Raw genomic sequence first — 22349 nt, 5'->3', positions numbered from 1 at the left:
GGGATTTAACCTGTGTTCCCTGCATTGGTAGGTGGATTCTTAACCACCGTGCCACCAGGCAAGTCCTTGAAGAGCCTTTTTTATGTGGGACCATCCTTGTATAGTCTATGTGGGTTTAATAGTTTTTGGTTCTAGTGCTGTTTTTATTATAGATGTCTGCCACTTTTCTCAGTGTATGCTGGTCATTATCCCCTTGATATAGGAGGTGTGGCTGTTGTTGTGGTGACCAGAGCCTGCCCTGGATATTGAGTGGGGCCTCCCCCTTTGCTCTGTGGCTGTCACTGCCCTGCCCAGGGTGGGGTCTGCTCCTTAGTTGTTGGAGTAGAGGCTCCAGATCTCTTTGTTAGCTGTTTCTGACCTGTTGTGTGAGGTAGGCAGGATTGGAGCACTCCCACTGGGATAGAAGCCACTGAGTATTCCTCCTCTGGAGCTGTTCACCTGTGAGTGTGCTCAGTGGTGTCACCTTTCACCCATTGTGTGAGCTCTCAGATTAAACTGTTGTTGGCACTGCTCTCAGCCCCATTTTAACCATGGGTATGCCAACAGTTGTCCCTGGTGTCTCTCAGGCATTGTTTTCATCAGGCTCCCAGCACAGATCTCCTGAAGTCAGGTCCCAAGATTACAGTAACCATGGATCTGGAAAAGCTGTGGGCACTGTGAAAGCAGCTCAGACTCTGTCCTGGCCCAAGCCCTGCATGTACATGCCCACAAAGTCCACAGCTGCTAAAGCTCAACCCATCTTGGCTGCAGGAGCACTCATTGTCCAATCAGATGTTCTGCAGGTCTGAATTTACAAAGCTGGTTGCAGGGGGTGGGGTGGGGTGAAAATCCATAGTTCACGCAGCTGTGAGAAGGGATTTCAGTTCTTCTTCCTTCTCAGTCTCATGGTCCCTGAGGCTCAGCTGCAGTTTCAGCCCCACCTCTGTTTGTGGGCCACCCATAGGCATCTGCTTCTGAAGCCTCCCTGGAGCACACAAGCCTACCCTGTTAGGAGGGGGCAGCTGGGGGCAGGAGAGCCTGCCCCAGCAGGAGCCCTTCATAGTGCCTGGGAAGGCAGGGGCCAGTGCATGGGGAGAGAGGCTACGTAGGTGGCCCCACCCTTTGCACATCACTCAACAATGGTGCTTCACTTTTGTGGTGATCTGAGCTTCCTCCATGACCATTCCCCATCTCAGAGCTCCTCACTCCCATCCCCTCAGGCTGTCTCCTCACAGCCAACAGCAGCCCTCTCCCCAGGTCTGCTCTCCAAACCCGACGTTCCAGCACCCAGCTCCTGTGTGCACCAGTGGATACACCTCTCAGGCTTGAGTGTGCCGGGCTGTGACATGGACCATCTATGTATGTCTCACTCTGTCCTGCCTGCTACCATCCAATTGCTGCACTCTCTTCTGAGCCCCTGAAGCTCCCCTTCTGTCCCAGCTGATTTCCCCTCCAGTGAGGGCACTTCCCTGGATATGGGAAACTCTCCTCTCCTTCAGTTCTCCCCCAGGGGCACAGATCCCATCCCACTTTTCCTCTTCCTTTTCCCTTCTTCTTTCTTTCATCCTACTCTTTTATGCAAGGATCTTTGTGGTCCTTTTAGGTGTCCTTTGCTAGTGTTCAGCAGGTGAGAATTGTTCCACTTGTAGATGTATTCTTGATGCATTTGTGGGGAGAGTTGAACTCCACATCCTCTTACTCCTCCAACATCTTGACTTCCCCTGTAATTTAATTTAAAATACCTTTAGTATAGACATTAATATACATTGTGATATTAAATGTATGTGTGATGGGTTAAGCTACTTTTCAGGGGCACTCAGTGACCCTAATCAGAATTTCACACCCCACAGGAGGTCAGCTCTCATTTAATGAGAAAGGCCAGAGGTTTGTACAAGTATTTTAAACTACCCATATCTCAATTAGCATAACAATTGTTAGAAATGAGTTGCCTGATGAAAGCAGTGCCATGTTAATTAGCATAATGAAACTGGAAATGAGCTCCCATTTGTGAAATTTGGAGTATTCAAGATAACATAAATTGGCTAAAGTATTTTAGAGTTACTCTCCAATCTACGCAGGAATGATATAATAAGAATGTAGGGAAACATGTAGCCTATAACTTTAGGGATGTTGCTTGTGGCTCATTCTCAAAACAAGACCGTCATAAAGTAGATTCTCTATAAGGAGAACACAGTCCCACCTCTAGAAAATGGTCAGGGTACAAATCCCTCTTTCTTGCATCTGTCCAGAACCTTCTCTTCTCCCTGCCAGATTAAATAAACTAGCTGCCCCCACTTGTCAGCCCACAGTGAGATGCTCTCTTCTTTCTCATGGTTGTCCCCACCTTTCACAGTCACTGTATGATGTGACAGGGATTGGGGGGGGGGGGTTCTCTGCCTGACCCAGAGAGAGCATCTCTACCACTCATGGATTCCAGCAAGAGTCTCCTCATCCACCTCCACACTTAGACCCAGTTTCACATGCAATACCCAGCATCACACCAGATGCTATTCTAGGACACCGTACCTCTGCCCTCAAGCATTTACAATCTAATGTGGGAACCTGAGACTCAAGTGTGGTGAACTAGAGGGGAAAGTTGTAGGAGAACAGGCCAGCATTTATCATGCCTTTTGTCCTTGGATACTTAGCTTTGTGTAGACGATGTAGTCTCAGTTTTATTCTAGGGGAGCTACAAAACGTTTGGAGGCTTGAAGAGAAGGAATGATGGGATTTGATTTACATTAGATGACTCCAGCCTCAGGTTCCCACCTCCAGATTTTTTGAAATTCCTGTTGCCTCTACCTAGAATGATTTTCCTTTAAGTCTCTCCAAGATTAGCTTATAATTATCTTTCACATCCAGGCCTACGTGAGAGACCTTCCCTGATACCAAACCTTAGGTATTTATCCAACCACTTTCTTATCACAGAATATATTTAAATATTCTATTTTGAGATTCTTTTTCTTTTTGATTGTTTGCTGATTGATCCATTGATTATACATCTATTCCTTATAAGAAGTAAAGTCCAAGAGAATGGGGGAGGCATCTGCCTCTTTCATTGATCTTTCCTTGGCATCTGGAATACTGCCTTTTACATAATGGGCACTCAGTCAATAATTGTTGATTGGATGAATAAAGGTGTCATGTTCATTTATCCACACATCATTAAACTGTTACCAAGGGGGGTCTAGAATCACTGATTTCCTCATTATGCTTTGAAACAACTAAAGCCAATTTCACCTCCTCACCAAGCCTTAATTGATGCTTCTGGCCACATGGTATCTCTCATCTCCCACCAGTGTCCCTCACTGTGCTCCCGCATAGCTAATCTCTTTTCCCTTCTCAAATATTAACTCACTGAGCAGACTGGAAAAAACATCCAATCTGCTTGGAACAGAGTACCAGAGACTAACATATTGTTTGATGTGATTCACACAGGTTTTAGGTAAATTTAAAAAACAAAAAACAGAGGAGGTGGAGACAATATGGCAAATTAGAAAGACGTGAACTCACTTCTTACAAAAACACTAAAATCACAACTAACTACTGAACAACCATTGACAAAAAAAGAACACTGGAACATACCAGAAAAGATACCCTACATCCAAAAACAAAGAAGAAGCTACAATGAGATGGTAGGAGGGGCACAATCATGATAAAATCAAATCCCATACACCTGGGTGGCCAAGCTACAAACTGGAGAACAGTTATACTGCAGAAATTCTCCCATAAGAGTGAAAGTTCAGAGTCAGCCTTGTCAGCCTGGGAGTCTGGCAATGGGAGGAGGAGCCCCCAGAGAATCTGGCTTTGAAGGCCAGTGGGGTTCACAGGATTTCCACAGCCCTGGGGGAAACAGAAATTCTACTTTATCAAGCTGCACACACAATGTCTTGTGTTCACTAGGACCCAGGGATAAAAGGAGTGGCCTCATAAGAGCATGGGGCAGACCACCTGCTGGTATTAGAAGGTTTCCTGTGAGGACAAAGACACTGGTGATGGAAGTTCTGGGGAGTGTTCATTGGCGTGAGCCCTCCAGGAGGCTGCCATTTTCTCACCAAGATCCAGTCCCCTCCCAAAAGCCTGTAGGCTCCAGTGCTGGGACGCCTCAGGCCGAACAACAACAGGGCAGGAATGCAGCCCACCCATCAGCAGACAGTCTATTTAAGTCTTCCTGAGCACACAGCAGCCAGATAAACATACCCCCTGACAAGGCTCTGCCCACCAGAGGGACAAGATCCAGCACCTCCCACCAGTGAAGATCATGAGAGACTACTACATGCAACTATATGCCAATGAAATGGACAACCTAGAAGAAATGGACAAATTTTTAGAAAGTTGCAACCTTCCAAGGCAGAAATAGAAAATATGAACAGACCAATCACAAGCACTGAAATTGAAACTGTGATTAAAAAGCTCCCAACAAACAAAAGTCAAGGACCAGACAGCTTCACAGGCAAATTCTTTCAAACATTTAGAAAAGAGCTAACACCTATCCTTCTAAAACTCTTCCAAAAAATTGCAGAGGAAGGAACACCCCCAAACTCATTTACAAGGCCACAATCACCCTGACACCAAAACCAGACAAAGATCCCACAAAAAAAGAACATTACTGGCCAATATCACTGATGAACATAGACCCAAAAATCCTCAACACATTACTAGCAAACCAAATCCAACAACACATTAAAAGGATCATACACCATGATCAAGTGGGATTTATCACAGGGATGCAAGGATGTTTCAATATATGCAAATCAATGTGATACACCACATTAACAAATTGAAGAATAAAAACAATATGATCATTTCAATAGATGCAGAAAAATCTTTTGACAAAGTTCAACACCCATTTATAATAAAAAAAATCTTCAGAAAGAGGGCCTTGAGGGACCCTACCTCAACGAAATAAAGGCCGTATATGACAAACCCACAACTAACATCATTCTTAATGGTGAAAAACTGAAAGCATTGCCTGTAAGATTAGGAAAAAGACAAGAACATCCTCTCTTACCACTTTTATTCAACATAGTTTTGGAAGTTTTTGCCACGGCTATCAGAGAAGAAAAAGAAATAAAAGGAATCCAAACTGGAAAAGAAGAAGTAAAACTGTCACTGTTTGCAAATGACATGATACTATACACAGAAAATCCGAAAGTGTTACTAGAAAACTACTAGAGCTCATCAATGAATGTGGTAAAGTTGCAAGATACAAAATTAATACACAGAAATTGGTTGCATTCCTATACACTAACAACAAAAGCTCAGAAAGAGGAAATTAAATTCCATTTACCATCACATGAAAAAAATAAAATACCTAGAAATAAACCTACCTATCAAGGCAAAAGCCTTCTCAGAAAACTATAAGATGCTGATGAAAGAAATCAAACACAAACAGATGGAAAGATATACTGTGTTCTTAGATTGGAAGGATCAATATTGTCAAAATGACTATACTACCCAAAGCAATCTACGGATTCCATGCAATACCTATCAAATTACCAATGGCATTTTTCACAGAATCAGAACAAAAAAATCTTAAAATTTGTGTGGAGACATAAAAGACCCTAAATAGCCAAAGCAGTCTTGAAAGAGAAAAATGAAGCCAAAGGAATAGGATCCCTTACTTCAGACTATATTACAAAGCTACAGTCATCAAAACAGTATGATACTAGCACAAAAACAGAAATATAGACTAATAGAACAGAATAAGAAGTCCAGAGATAAACCCACACACCTATGGTCAACTAATCTGTGACAAAGGAGGCAAGAATATACAGTGGAGAAAAGAGCCTCTTCAGTAAGTGGTGCTGGGAAAACTGGACAGCTACAGTAGAAAAATGAACTTAGAACACTCCCTAACACCATATACAAAAATAAACTCAAAATGTATTAAAGACCTAAATTTAAAGCTGGATAGTATAAAACTCTTAGAGGAAAACATAAGAAGAACATTCTCAGACATAAATTGCAGCAATATCTTTTTTGATCCACCTCCTAGAGTAATGAAAATAGAAATAAAAATAAACAAATGGGACCTAATTAAACTTAAAAGCTTTTGCACAGCAAAGGAAAACAGGAACAAAATGAAAAGACAGCCCATAGAATGGGATAAAATATTTGCACAAGAAGCAACTGTCAAGGGATTAATCTCCAAGATACACAAACAACATGAGCTTAAGCAGCTTAATATCAAAAAAACAAACAACCCAATCAAAAAGTGGGTGGAAGATCTAAATAGGAACAAAGACCTTCTTTTTAGCATAGGGAGCTATATTCAATACCTTGTAATAACCTATAATGGAAAAGAATCTGAAAAATAATAAATATATTTTAAAAAAAGAAAAAAAAAAAGATCTAAATAGGCATTTCTCCAGAAAAGACATACGGATGGCCAAAAAGCACATGAAAAGATGCTCAACATCACTAATTATCAGAGAAATGCAAATCAAAACTACAATGAGGTATCACCTCCCACTAGTCAGAATGGCCATCAAAAAATCTGCAAACAGTAAATGCTGGAGAGGGTGTGGAGAAAAGGGAACCCTCCTGCACTGTTGGTGGGAATGTAAATTGGTGCAACCACTATGGAGAACAGTATGGAGGTTCCTCAAAAAACTAAAAGTAGAGTTGCCATATGATCCAGCAATCCCACTCCTGGGCATATATCTTGCAAAAACCATAATTTGAAAAGATACATGCACCCCAGTGTTTACCACTGCACTATTCACAATAGCCAAGACATGGAAGCAGCCTAAATGTCTATTGAGAGATGAGTGGATAAAGAAGTGGTACATATACATACAATAGAATGTTACTCAGCCATAAAAAAGAAGGAAATAATACCATTTGCAGCAACATGGGTGGACCTAGAGATTGTCATACTGAGTGAAATAAGTCAGACTGAGAAAGACAAATGTCACGTGATATCACTTATATGTGAAATCTAAGAAAATGGTACAAATGAACTTATTTACAAAACAGAAATGGAGTCACAGATGTAGAAAACAAACTTATGGTCCCCGGGGGGGGGGGGCGGGGGACGGGGGGGAAGAGGGAGGGGATAAACTGGGAGAAGGTGATTGACACATGCACAGTGCTATATATAAAATAGATAACTAATACAGACCTAACTGTGTGGCACAGGGAACTCTACTGTATACTCTGTAATGGCCTATATGGGAAAATAATCTTAAAAAGTGTGGGTATATATACACATATAACTGATTCACTTTGCGGTACACCTGAAACTAACACAACATCATAAACCAACTATACTCCAATAAAAAATAAAAATAAATAAAAATAAAGTAAATTACAGACAACATAACAGAAGGTTATGGGACAAAAGTTAGAGAAATATTAAAAATATGCATATGAACAAAAATGTTATATTTGGAATCATGGGTCAGCATAATTTTAATATTCCAAATTCTACTTTCCAAGCACTTTGCTTTCCATTTTGTATTCGTGCTTTTTTTTTTCCTATTGCTAAAAGAAGCTATTAATGCAAGCGCCTGATTAGCCCAACCAGGGGAAATGATACCGTGGTTTATTTTGGAAGTTCTTTGGAAATTCTAGTTCCTGCTCAGCTCAGGTTAATCTATTTTTCTTCGTGCTATTTGGGAAATCTTAAAAATAACTAGGACTTGAGGAGTATGAGTCTTCAAGCAAGGTTACATTCTAATATGCAAAATCAGAAGTCCTTGGTTAAAATTTCATCTTTGCCACTTACTGGTTGTCACTCAGGGAACCTCCTTCACAGCTTTAAAGTGAGAGATTAGATGAGTTTTCTCCAAAAAGTATGTTAGGTTTCCAGTGCTGAGGGAGGATTTACCACCCTGCCCTGCAGTTGGGGTGGGGAGGGTAGTCAAAAGTGGTGTTTAGGGCTTCCTAGGTGGCATAGTGGTTAAGAATCTGCCTGCAAATGCAGGGGACACAGGTTTGATCCCTGCTCCAGGAAGATCCCACATGCCATGGAGCAACTAAGCCCATGCGCCACAACTGTTTAGCCCATGTGCTGCAACTACTGAAGCCCACACACCTAGAACCTGAGCTCCGCAACAAGAGAAGCCACTGCAATGAGGAGCCCATGTACCACAACGAAGAGTAGCCCCCACTCACCGCAACTAAAGAAAGCCCATGCACAGCAAAAAAGACCCAAAACAGCCAATTAAAAAAAAAAAAAGTGGTGTTTAACTGCTTTAACCTAAGTGAAATGCTTTCTTAATTGCAGTCCTCTTCAAAGCTATTAATATGCTAATGGTCATGACCTCCTAGAGGGCCAGATGGATACTCACTTCCTGAAGGATTAGAGTGTGTGCTACCCTCCTCCTTTGGAATGCTTTAAAAAAAAACTTAAATTATTAAAGAACTGTAAGAAAATTTTTATTGTCAGCGTGATGATTATGTTGATACTAATTTAAAAGACTACATTTTTTCAAAACCAATTTTTTTTCTATTGATACCTTTCTTTGTTGGTGCCCTATTTAGTTTACTGTGGGGAGTCTGGCATTGGGAGTATAGTGTGCAGTTTTTTCCGCACTCTGGATCACAGAATCCCTCTTTTCACATGAAAATCTGTGAAGCTAATCTGTCAGGAATGACACTGGGGAATATTGCATCCTTAGATCATCTTTAAGACTTTTGATGATTTGCTACTTTTTAATATATTCACTCTGCTTTTTTGGGGAGTGGGCATGGGGAGGAAGGAGGATGAGAGTATTCAGAATGACTCTGTGATCTTAAATTCGGTCAAATTCTCAGTCCTCCAACTTTCACATTGACCTTAGAAGGCCTTTATCTCAACCCCAGAATTGTTGGTCTTTTTAATTCTTCAGGTCTTCTCTGTCTAACTGAAGTGTCATGATACCAACTGCCTATACATCATCAGTATAGCAATGAGCAAATCATATGCCCTTGATTACCATGTCCTTTAAGCTTGTGAATAATAATATATTCTATTTGTACAGTACTTTACAGCTTGCAAATGATTTTCATAATCATGCTCTCATTCACACAAATTTCTCTTTTTAAGTTGAAACTCATTTTATTTTTAAAATAGTCTCACTGCACAACTTAAAATGTTCTTGTGGCTCCTGATCACAGCCTCGACACTTTGGGAGCCTTCTGTTTTCATGGATGCCAGTGCATAACATAAGCATTGTGTAAATGTGCTTTCACACTTCATTAGGACAGAAAAGGTGGACAGGAGTGAATTCACTTCTATTAAACAGCAACACCTTTTCCCTTCAAACTTCAGCAAGCCACCATGAAAATGTAAAGTGCAGCCATTTATTTCTCCTCATTTGTTTTTATGTAGCAACGAGACTACTTGAAGGAGGAAGCAAGTGATGGGAGGAGGCTATTGGAAATGTGTAAGGTTATAAAACTTGAAAGCAGCTCCAGCCTCACTCATAAATATGAATGCTTGGATACCAGCCCGTGTGACACACCTGAGCAGTGAGGGGGTTCTGTGTCATGTAGTCCATCGACTGAGACAGCATTCAATGAGCAGCTCTGATGGAGATTCATGCCGTATTAGGAATTTTCTGCTCAACGCACAATAATACCAGGGTAGAAGATGGGAGTGGGAGCAAAGAACAGACCGAAAACCAAACAAACATAAAAACACACATAAAATGTTGTTCCCATAGCAAGATAGGTTTTTAGAAATAAATGGAGTGAACCATAACTTTACAAAGATATATAGAAAGATCAAATATATGTCATGGTTCCAATGACTGTTACTATTAAAATTTCCTTTACTGTTGCTGCTATTATGAAAATTTGGATTGCTTTTATTCTTAAAAGGAACCCCACTTTCCTGCGTAACACAGAAAAAATATGTATTTCTAGAGATTTAAACTCTTGGTTAAAAATGGAAATATCCAATCTATCAGCCAGTTACATGCTTCTAGGAACAAATTACCCAGGTTTCTAAGAGCCATAGCTGAGTCACATAAGGGCTTTTTACAAATTAGGAAACGGAAACCCTCTGGATTATCCCAGGCTAACTGTCAAAACATCCCAGGCCAGTTCAAAACATTGTTGAGGGCTTTTTGTGAAGTTGAATAAGAGCCACTTGCTCAGTGCAAGTGCAGCCCTGCACCAGAGTACACAGCTTGGGGAACAGACCATGGGCTGGAATTAGCCCCCTGGCACTCCTTCAGCCATACATCCTGTGCCATGAAACACCTGGACAGCTCTACCCAGCAACCTTGAGGTTTCTTTACTACATTACGCATCTGGGCAGCAGAAGAACCCACAGAGCACTGAGGGAAGAAGGCTTCATCTAAACAGGACCTACAGATAGTTTGAAGCATTTTCATTTTAAAAGACACCCCTGAAATTCTTGAGCCAAATTCTAATCTGTGGGTGGAAGAGATAAGAGTAACGATCAACCTACTGTTAGCTCAGCCCTGCCATGTAGATGGGGCAGAAGCAGAAGAGATTATGTGGGCTGGGCTGGCAGAGTGACATATAATCAAAATGGCATTTGCCTTGTTAAACACCTATGATGTGCCTGCCAGTTTGCAGACTCCTGGAGAGTAAAAAGTGGAAGTTAAATATAGTCCCCACTCTCAAGAATTTTAAAGTCTTGTTGAGACAGAGAAGCAAGGAAGAAGAAAAGAGGGTGGAAAGTGAACAAAACTGCATTGCCCTCTTACCTGTCTTATTTACATAAGCCTTCTCCTTCTGTGGATACACTTGGTGAGCTCTGTGAGATAACCTAGAATCCATTGCTGCAGATGTAGGCTCATATATGGGATGGATAAACAACAAGGTCCTACTATATAGCACAGAGAACTATATTCAGTATCCTGTGATAAACCACAATGGAAAAGAATATTAAGAAGAAGAATGTGTGTGTGTGTGTGTGTGTGTGTGTATACACACATATATACATAACTGAATCAGTTTGCTGTATGCAGAAATCAATATATTGTAAATAAACTATACTTCAATTAAAAAAAAAAAAACATACAACCCATTGCTGTATCCTGGGTACATAGTAGGGCATCACAGATTTGTTGACTGAGTTTGTGATGAATCTCACGGGATTTCTGAAAAGACAGAATTACTCGAGGAATTTCTGGAGGAGCTAAAACATAAGCCAAGCATTGAAGAATACATTCCATGAACATGAAATAGTCCACGAACATGAACATGAACATGAACATGAAATATTGCTTGTCTAGATATATTTGCATATTTACAGCTTTACAATTGAAAGATATTCTTGATCTATTAGCCATGTTATTTAACATGAACAAACTTCAGCTCAAATATATATTTGGGTGAAAGTGGCAAAATTTGACACTCTCCTTTGCCCAGTGTGCTTTTACAACTATTATATTGAAAGACCTTGGTGGCTTTTAAAAAGTACTCACTGGAAAAGAGCACAGAAGGTGATTTCAAAGTTACTTTGCTGTAATGACCACTCTTATTCCATTGTTTTCCCAGACCATAAATAAGACCGAAGAATGTCCGTCTGAAACTCTGCCTTGAATGAAGAAACTTCATTGAACAAGAAGTTGGCTTCCAGTTTTGCACAGGCATCGATGGAATGCTTTTTTTTTTTTTCTTTTTAATTTTCTACTTTACCCAATGAAAACAACGTGTTTCTATGTGCTGTGCAAGTGGTTCCTTCATGTGGTCCAACAGTTTATTTTTGCCATCATTTTTTTTAATTAAAAAAAAAAATCCCATATGAGGAAAACAACAACAACAAACAAAGCAAAACATGGAAGGTTGACATTTATCTGGAAGAACATTTGAATTCAGAATTTATCTGAAGGTGTAGATAGATTTATTTTTTTTCAACAGAAAATCTGATGTCAAGAGGTGGGCAAGCAGAAACGGAAACAAATTGTCTTCCTCAGTAATTAAGCTACTCTTTCTTTTTCCCTTCTTGTTTAAATCTAGTGGGGTTTTTTTTAATTTTATTTTTTCTTAGAAATATTTAGGTAAGGTTTATCTTGAATCTTAACTGCCTTAATTTTAAGGACGTCAAAGGCTCTCGAGGCAAGCTGTCAACGTCTTGTTAAAAAAAATCAAGAAAGAATTGAAATATTGTGCCAGCTTTCACTGGTACAGAAGTTTAAGACTATGAGTTTTTAGGGTGAAAAAAAACTGTACAGTTTAAAGAAAATGTTTTTCTTCATTTGAAGAAAATTTGTTGATAAAAGAAACCATGGCAACTGCAAGAATTGGGAAAATGCTGGGACTTTTCATGAACTTTGTCTTAAGTGTTGAATCATTCTAGAAGGCTAAAACATTTTACGGTAAAGTTAGTAACAATTGGTTTAAAAACAACTGCATTAGAAATAATGCGTGTTTGGGGGGCAGAATGCAGATTTTTTTTATTTCTGAAGCGTGATCACTAGCAAAAGCATTAGTGCTTTTTATCTGCAGTCTTTTTTATGAGCTTTACAAACTTTTTAGTCAGCTTTGCTTGTCACATTGCAAAACCTAGCTTAAAAGCATTTAAAAAAAGAAAAAAAACTTAAGTAGATAGGAGCTTATGGTCAAAAAGTGCAAAAAAAAAACAAAAACAAAAACCACAAAAAAAAAGCAATAGATAGAGAAATTGTTGACAATTTCTGTAGTCTTTCCTAGTTGTGATCAAATTCAGCCTATGGATGGCCTATTTTATACCAAAGATGAAGTGGCACCCTATTGCAGTCCAGAAGATAGAGGTTGTTTTTCTTTTCTTCTCTTTTCTTTTTTAAAATTTTATTTGACCTACATGGCCGGACCAGTTCTTACTTTGTTGTTTGTTTAAACTACCTTCCACTGGTGTATGACATACTGCAAAAAAAAAAAAAAAGTGTTTTTCTTTTAAATGTATTTTTGTTGATACTAGAAGCTAGTTCCTGCATGGACAGCAGTTTCAGCACCAAGAGTTCTGGATTTCAAGCAATAGAGCCAAATGGCTTTAAATTCCATGTGCTTTTCTGGTTCCTTCCTAGCTCTCTGGCGTGGTGAAGCCTGTATTGATGGCCACCAATGAACTAAGACACTTGTTTAACAGGTTGAAATTTCTTTATATGAATTTTGAACTCAAGATACTTCCTGAACTGGTCTGAAAGATCACTTGTCCAAAACTCTCCGTGATGCTCTGGTGAGTGGTGAGTGGTCTCCTGAATGGTCTCATTGTACTTATAACAACAGTCTTCCTTCTAATTTCCTGCACTTCTAGACTTTGTCTTCTTGCCTCAGTCTTTGTCCTCATCTACTGTGAATAACCACCTTGACTCTGCAATTGGGGAGGGAATATCTTTTTTTTCCCCTCTTTTCATCGTATTTTCATATCCTGGTATTGTCAGAAGAAAGACAAAATAGACTTTTTAATTTCAGTTTAACTCTCTGAGGCAAATAGGACCAATAAGATTAAGGATTCTATTAGTGGAATTTAAGTAAGTTTTTAATGCTAGTTGACAATCAAGAAATTGTATGATTTATATGAATAAGAACCCAAATAATTAGGTTTGATCAATTATTAAAGCCAAAGGAGATATATTTGCATTGAGAATGATGCAAAACTTTGTCTAAAATGAATTAAATTGACTTACCAAACCTCTTTGCATATTTGATTCATGAAATCCAAATTTCAACCTGTACAGTTTTACCTAAAATGAAGGACAGTGGAACTTCGTTGTTTGAATCATGCACTAGACTGGCTTTTTAATGGATCATTGGAACCAATAGGTGAAACTTCACAAAGTCACAGGAAGCTGTCTCAGTCCAGAAGGAAGAGGGTAATGCATAAAGTGCACTATAAAAGAAAACAGGGTAGGCATTTAAAAGCTGAAAAATTAAAAGGTAAAGCATATTCCCATTAGGTCAACATGAGTAATGAGTTTGACTCTATTTATGACCTATTTATGACCTATAGGCAAAGGCCTAGTGTTGAAATAAATCCAATTCTCTTATTTGAAAATCCCCATGAATTGAAAGCTCATATCTAGAGAGTGAGTCCATATCTTTGTGGTCCAATTAGAGGCAAAAATATAGCCAAGACAATGTAGCATGTGCTACAAAAAAAATTGTAACTGTTCACAGCCATACTTATGGTTTTCCATGCGTTAGAGAGAATCCTAAATTTATACTTTCTTCTGTTCCATTCTTCAGCTTCTTATGTATTTTAAGGGTGGCACTTTAGTTTTCTCTTTGAGAAATGGGCCCTCAAGTTAACAGGGGGATGAGCAAACCTGTATAGGAACTGTGCTTTTTATTTCTCTTTTTCAGTCTCTGAACACTTTGTATAAATAAGGATTATCCTGGGCATAATTCATTTGAATATGAAATCAACATGCTTTCTTTTTCTTCTGTAAAAAACAAAACTTAATGTGATACAAAGATAGTCTCATTGACACAATCAACAATGAGGCTAAGAGGTAGCTACCATGTGGCTGATGAATGTGCCTAGGTAACTTCCTATTTCTATTCAAAAACTACTGCTTTATTTATACATTCAGCAACATTTTTTTTCAACTATAAAATTTCAATAATCTCAATTTTTAAGCCACTTCAGGCAAAAGGAAATGACTTCTCATTTTATGTTTCCATGTGTGCTTTTGTTTGAATTTTTTATATATGCCATTCTATAAAATATTTTATTTTAAACCAAAAAAAAAAAAAAAAGGAAAAAGTAGCACATGTTCAAATTTGCACGTCATCTCACCTAAAAATTGTTTTTAATAATCAAGTCTGGGAAAAAAATAAAAGCATCAACAGGTAAGCAGCATTACATTGTATGAAAAGTAAAACCAAAACATGTGTTCAATACATACAGACATCAGAGTCCTAATTTAATCAACAATATAGATTATGGTGATTTTAACCCAGTTTAGGACTACAGTCATTTTTAAAAGTATTCTGTTTCACAGTGCTTCAAGCTTTTGTTCAGATGTTTCCATTTTTCCTTTCAAATGTAATTGCCAAGACTTAGCCTAAACATCAGGGAACAAACTAGAACCACAATCCAAATGGGATAAACATTATCTCCTCCAGACTCTAGTTCCATGGTCGGTGAAGGAGTGGGTATTCTTTTAATGACGAGGAGGTATTGTCAGGAAGTAAGTGTGCATAGTGACTGGGAGCTCCTTAGAGCATGGCCACATCTTCTGAGGATATCACGGACCCCAGGTGAGCTAAAGGTAATACTTGCAAGATGAGCGGCTGTTTGTCCTTCAACATGTGCATGCCTTGAATGTTGCAAGTCACATGCTATTCTGAAAAAAAAATCTACCCAGTTCTAGTTTGGTCAGGGTTAGTTTGTTTGCTTGGTAGATTTCAATCATTCAGATGTTGTCACCATGCTTTACTTGAATCAATTTTCCTGTGACCTTAACAGATCTGCCACCTCCACCCCTCCTAATGAAAAACTACATGGTGCTAAAAGCATCTGTATCAGAGATGGAAACCCTGGGGTGGGAGAAGGCTGCATGGAGCAGGAGGTTTGCTGTACCTACAGAATCCATCAACCCCCTGCAAAACTGTTTTATTATCATTTTCTATCCATGTATGAGAAAATAAAAGTACTTAGTTTTTGTAACTTTATTTGAATAATTGGGGTGATATATATATATAACCTGTGAGTCTATCACAGTGGCCTATACTTCCCATTAATGAAAATTGACATGTGATTAGGACCTTTGCAGTCTTCTTTATGCTTGAGAAAAAGTTTCAGTGGACTGTCTAGACAGATGATAATCTTAGTAGGAAATTGGAAATACATTTGACAATTCAGTCTCATTCTTAATTTGCGTGCAGGAACCACTGCAAGGAGAGCTGATAAGCAGAAAGAAATTTTTAAGTGGGTTTCAGTGATAAATGTTTTTATATGATGTAAAATCAAATGAAAGAATAATATTTATGTAGCTATATAACAACATTCAGCACATTGGAAGAGTTACACTTCATAATCAAGTTTAAACCGGTCATAGAGCCTTGATCTATATTAGCTTATCCACAGTAGGGAGTAAGGGTGAGATTTTGTTTTTCACGTTATTGTGACTGGCATGTTTCAAAATTCTGAGCTTGCTGGGACTGACAGCCCCTCATTCTAATTTGAGGGACTAATGGGGATTGAAACAGGATCATTGATTCTGTACATGGTACCCTTTCTGTGACAGAGTAATAATGGGATTTCATTAATGAATCAAGTTGTTTTGCAAATGACACCTACTGTGGCACTGGAAAACAGCTGAGTCTAACTCAAACTGAACATTTCTTACCAAATAGTCTGAATTATGAAATCGGTCCCTTAATCCAAGTGCTCTTGGTCATGGCTATCCTCTGTGAATTACATAGAGTTCAGGGAAAAAGCTAGGAACAAAATCCCTGTGTGGCCAAAATGATCTATTTTGATGTAAGGCAAGGGAGTTCAGCCCAGATTGGCGATTTCTTTTGTCTCTGGTTTTATATTCCAATTCATATGCTAACTGTCACATGAAAAAGGATAGATGCCTTCTCCATATTTATTTCTCTGTATTTCTGGGAGGGAAAATAATGTTTTTAGAAAAGCACCTTTTATGCAGAAGCTCTAAAGCTGAAGCAGGGGTAAGATGGATCTTGGAGTCTGCAGGAGGAACCACTAGGCCACTGGGTCATGCTTTTCTTCCATTGTATTCCCTCCAGTTAGTGACTGCCCTGAAGCCCCAGTCTGCAGACATACAATCACTCCCAATTTTTGAAGGGCTAATCATCTATTCTGTGGACCTGTTTTATCTTCTGTTTTCAACTATTAGGTCTTGGGCTCTATTTCCTTCTGTTAGCATTTCACCCTGAGGATGAAAAGGTCACATTTGGAAATAAAATTCAAATCTGTCTCTTTTGTTTCTTGTTAAGTATTGTTTTATTGAAGCAGTTTGAAATCATTGGTAAAATTAATGTCAGTGCATTATATTCTGTGGGATTTTAATATCCATAATGTCCCTTTCCCATCCACCACAAACAATTAAGAATTGGCTGTTTTCTTGCAGAATATGAAGGAAAAAACTGTACCAAAAAATTTGGCTTCCTTCAAAGGAAAGATATTTGGATTTGTTCACTATTGAAATTTGAACCAATAGAACAGGTCAACTCAAAGTTGAGTTATGGGAATATAGCAACCACTCTTGGTTAAATATGCACTTTTATCCCTATCTTAAATCTTGGACCAAAAAAATTGCATTGTTTGGTTACTTTTTGACTTTGCTTTACTGTATTAGGGCTGAATAACCTTGACATTCTGGTGGATTTTTTAAAAATAATTATTTCAAATTTAAACAGTATTCAAAGTGTAACTTTAGTGTTATGCTTTGTCTTTTAAACCCTCTGGTCTTACATTATTAAGAAAGATGCTTTGTCCTCCTCTCTAAAATATGTTATTTCCTCATATATTAAAAAGGAGTTATTTTCAAGAACTGTAAAAATTATTTCAAAGAGACACTTGAAAAAGTTTTCTCCATTCTGGGAATGATTGCTTCCATTTATTTGAAAAGAAGAATGTAATTGGAATATTAATTTAAAAAATATATATGTAAAAGTGTACTTGCTATGAAATACTCAGTTTCTAAAGAAGAAAAAAAAGGGACACAGCTTCTTTTAAACCCTAGTTTCAGGCCATATCTGACTTCACAGAACTTCTGAAATATCATTCAATTTTTATTTTTATTTAAGAGCATTTTGTACTGCTGTCACTGACTGTCATGGAAAATTCTGTAATTCTACAATGTTTCTGGTTTTATTTTTAATTTCTTCATCTGTACCACAGTCAAATTAGCTACCACTTTCCCCATTCCTTGGGCTTTCTGTAGATCAGTGGATGTTAGGTTTAAACTTCTGTTTTCTTTGATGAAGCTTTCAATAAAAAATGAAAATAAAAGCAACGAAGGTGGGCAGTTGTGTTTTTCTTCACTCTTCCAGAGATGGATTGAGGGAGGACATAGTGGGAGGAAGAGTATATTTAATTGGCATCCCACAAAATTTCTCAAAAAAAGAACCCTCACTGGTAACAAAATGTGAGCGAAGCGGGACCATTGTATTCTCGCAAGGGAGCCTGGGAAAGCCATTGGAGATTTGGGGGTGTGGACCACTTAGTTCTCCCTAGCACCTCACACAGTCTTCCCAATTTTTATGCTTAAGGATTCAGAGATTATCCAGCTCCTAACAAACACGCCCAACATCTACCAATAATGCTTTTTTTAAAGGGATGCTGACAAAGGTCACTCCTTTAGCTGCTGCACAACATTGGTAAAGTGAAAAGTAATATAGCTCAAACTTAATCTCACAGGGCTTTATTATTTCTGGATTTTCTATAAAGAAACGTCATTTACAATAAAGATGAAAAAGTCTCTCAGCTATCAAAAGGCTGCCTTTTCGTTTAAATGCTTAGAAACAGAGGGAACAGTATTTTCTCCCAGATTCTTTCCCCTGCCCTTAGGAAGTTGCAGGTTCCTACTGTGACAAAGTGGTCACCAGGTGGCACTGCTGTATTAGTCTCCAGCGGATTCCAGACCCAAATCCCAGATCTTAAACAGAAGCAGTAATGTGTGGGAGCAAGGGTCACAATGAACTGAGCTGAGCCTTTGCCATGTGCCAGAAACTGTGCCAGGTGCCCCCACACACGTGCTCTCAGGTCAGTACTGCCATTGCCCCCATTTTCCAGATGAGGCTTGGAAAGTAGGGCAACTTACCCATGGATCTACATCTTAGAAGGGCTAGAGTATGCTTTTAAAAACAGATTCAAAATCTCAACACCTGGATTCTACGGTTTTTTCTTCTCCAGGGGCTTTGGAAAATGCCAGTGTGGAAGGCACCTTCTTTTTCAATTTTTTTTTTTTCAAAAGTTCACTTAATTTGACCTGAGATTTTTGTGGTTTCTGGAGAAGAAGGCACTGGACATTCATTCTAATCACCTCAGTCACAATTCATATTTTCCATCCCAGAAATAACATGCTGTTTCCATCATCTCTGTGATTTGTTCTGGAAGGAAAGGACCCATCTACCAAATAGATAGGCGTAACTTTTCATTGACTATTTCATTTAACAGTGCCCAGCACATGGACACTCTGTAAACATTCTAATGATACAAAAAGTAGATGCTTCTCATTTACAAGGATGTCATATTCTAGTAAGCACTGGTTTATGACAACAGTTTAGCATGAAATAAGATCAGGAAATTTTTGTGAGTAGTACACTTAACCCTTCCATGGCTTGATGCAAAGTGGATGGAGAGACTGCCTGCTCTGAACTCAATCATATCTTCTCTCATCCACACACAGAGAGGACCTTCCAGACCCTCCACTTTTGCCTTTCCCTAATTCAGAGCCTTAGCAGAGCAGCCAGATATTTCACTGTTGCCCTTTCCCCAAATCATCTAGGACATTTAACTCCATTGACAGCAAGGAGGATGGAATCTGCCATTCCGAAATGATTCTACTCTAGTAGCAGCTGTTAGTAGTCTAAATCCTAGGTTGCCATTTCAACAATTTTTCACAGCATCTTCACAAGGAATAGAATCCATCTCAAGAAACCACTTTCTTCATGCATCATAAGAAGCAACTCCTGACATGGTGGAATAGAAGGAAGTGACCTCACTTCTTACAAAAACACTAAAATCACAACTAACTGCTGAACAGACATTGACAAAAACAAACAAACAAACAAACAAAAAAACACACCAGGACCTGCCAAACCAAGATATTCTGCATCCAAAAACATAGAAGCCACAACGAGACGGTAGGAGAGATGCAATTGTGATAAAATCAAATTCCATACCTGCCAGTTGGGTAACCCACAAACTGGAAAGTAATTATATCACAGAGGTTCTCCCACAGGAGTGAGAGTTCTGAGCCCCACATCAGGCTTCCCAGCCTGGGAGTCTGGCAATGTGAGGAGGATCCCCTTGAGAATCTGGCTTTGAAGGCCAGTGGGGTTTGATCCCAGGAATTCCACAGGACTGGGGGAAATGGAAACTCTACTTTTGGAGAGCACACGCAGGGTCTCATGCATGCCAGGACTCAGGGTAAAAAGTGATGACCTCATAAGAGACTGGTCCAGAATTACCTGCTAGTATTGGAGAGTCTCCTGTGGAGGTGGGGGGCAGCTGTGGCTCACTGAAGAGACAAGGACACTAGTGGCGGTAGTTCTGGGGAGTGCTCATTAGCATGAGCCCTCTTGGAGGCTGCCATTTTCTCACCAAGACCTGACCCCTCCCAACAAGCTGTGGGCTCCAGAGCTGGGACCCCTCAGGCTGAACAACCAACAGGGTGGGAACACAGCCCCACCCATCAGCAGACAGCTATCTGCTAAACCATCCCCCTGACACAGCCTTTCCCAGCAGAGGGACAAGACCCAGCTCCACCCACCAGTGGGCAGGTACCAGTCCTTCCCACCAGGAAGCCTGCACAAACCTCTGAAACAGCCTCATCCACCAGGGGGCAGACAGCAGAAGCAGGATAAAACCCTGCAGCCTGAAGGACAGAAATCACAGTCATAGAAAGTTAGACAAAATGAGATGGCAGAGAAATATGTCTCAAATGAAGAAACAAGATAGGACTTCCCTGGTGGCACAGTGGTTAAGAATCTGCCTGCCAATGCAGGGGACATGAGTTCATTCCTTGGTCCATGAAGATCCCACATGCTGGAGAGTAACTAAGCCCATGCGCCACAACTACTGAAGCCTGTGCTCCCTAGAGCCTGTAAGCCACAATTACTGAGCCCATGTGCCCTAACTAGTGAAGCCCACATGTTCTAGGACCCATGTGCTGCAACTACTGAGCCCACATGCTGCAATTACTGAAGCCCACGTGCCTAGAGCTCATGATCCACAACAAGAGAGTTCACCATACTGAGAAGGCCACACACCACAGCAAGGAGTGGCCCCCACTCACTGCAGCTAGAGAAAGCCTGCATGCAGCAATGAAGACCCAATGCAGCCCCCCCACCAAAAGAGAAGAAGAAACAAAAATAAAACCCCAGAAGAGCAATTAAGCAAAGTGGAGATAGGCAATCTACCTGAAAAATAATTCAGAGTAATTATAGTAAAGATGATCCACAATCTTGGAAAAAGGATGGAAGCACAGATCAAGAAGTTACAAGAAATGTTTAACAAAGACCTAGAAGAACTAAAGAACAAACAGAGATGAACAATACAATAACTGAAATGAAAAATACACTAGAAGGAATCAATAGCAGAATAAGTGAGGCAGAAGAACAGATAAATGATCTGGAAGACAGAATTATGGAAATTACTGCCATGGAACAGAATAAAGAAAAAAGAATGAAAAGAAATGAGGGCAATCTAAACGACTTCTGGGGCAACATTAAATGCACAAAGATTCACATTATAGGGGTCCCAGAAGGAAAAGAGAGAGAAAGGACCTGAGACAATATTTGAAAAGATGATAACTGAAAAATCCTCTAACATGAGAAAGGAAATCGTCACCCAAGTCCAGGAAGTGTAGAGAGTCCCAGGCAGTAGAAACCCAAGGAGAAACACATGGAGACATGTAGTAATCAAATTAACAAAGAAGACAATTAAAGAAAAGATTTTAAAAGCAACAAGAGAAAAGCAACGAATAGCATACAAAGGAATCCCTATAAGGTTATCAGCTGATTTCTCAGCAGAAACTCTGCAGGACAGAAGGGAGTGGCAGGATAAATTTAAAGTGATGAAAGGGAAGAACCAACAACCAAGAATTTTCTACCCAGCAAGGCTCTCATTCAGATTCAATGGAGAAGTCAAAAGCTTTATAGACAAGCAAAAGCTAAGAGAATTCAGCACCACCATACCTGCTTTGCAACAAATGCTAAAGGAACTTCTCTAGGAAGAAAAGAAAAGGCCACAACTAGAAACAAGAAAATTACGAATGGAAAATCTCACTAGTAAAGGCAAACACACAGTAAAGGTAAGAAATCATCCACACAGAAATATGATATCAAAACCAGCAATCATGAGAAGAGAAGAGAAGAGTATAAATACAGGATATTGGAAGTGTATTTGAAAATAAAAGATCAGCAACTTAAAAATCTTGTTTATATATTGATTGGTATATCAAAACCTCATACGAAGGAACTCATCTGTTAGTTTTATCATGAGATTGCAGTGATTAATTCCCATCTTCAGGCTTCACTTCTAATTCTAGGTCTCTTTCTATTTCAACCACATCTGCAGTCATTTCTTCCACTGAAGACTTGAACCCCTCAAAGTCATCCATGAGGGTTGGAATCAATTTCTTCCCAATTCCTTTAATGTTAATATTTTGACCTCTTCCCATGAATCACAAATATTCTTCATGGCATCTAGAATGATGAATCCTTTCCAAAAAGTTTTCACTGGACTTTGCCCAGATCCATCAGAGGAATCACTATTTACAGCA

At 39.3% G+C, this 22349-nt stretch overlaps 1 protein-coding gene across 4 annotated transcripts in view; it reads left to right on the top strand.

Moving 5' to 3' along the window:
* RBMS3 (RNA binding motif single stranded interacting protein 3) overlaps nucleotides 1-17820 on the top strand; it is a 707061-nt gene extending 689241 nt beyond the window's left edge. For all 4 annotated transcript variants that reach the window (XM_057698459.1, XM_057698462.1, XM_057698461.1 and 1 more), the window contains one exon: nucleotides 11443-17820. In XM_057698459.1, coding sequence (XP_057554442.1) covers nucleotides 11443-11449 — 7 coding nt within the window. In that variant the 3' untranslated portion in view covers nucleotides 11450-17820. The remainder of the gene's footprint in view (nucleotides 1-11442) is intronic.
* Nucleotides 17821-22349: the final 4529 nt, after the last annotated feature.

This window comes from Hippopotamus amphibius, chromosome 11 (genome assembly GCF_030028045.1).
Source record: "Hippopotamus amphibius kiboko isolate mHipAmp2 chromosome 11, mHipAmp2.hap2, whole genome shotgun sequence".
NCBI classification, from domain to species: domain Eukaryota; kingdom Metazoa; phylum Chordata; class Mammalia; order Artiodactyla; family Hippopotamidae; genus Hippopotamus; species Hippopotamus amphibius.
Note: the sequence above shows the minus strand (reverse complement) of the source record. Positions and strands in the feature narration are given on the sequence as shown.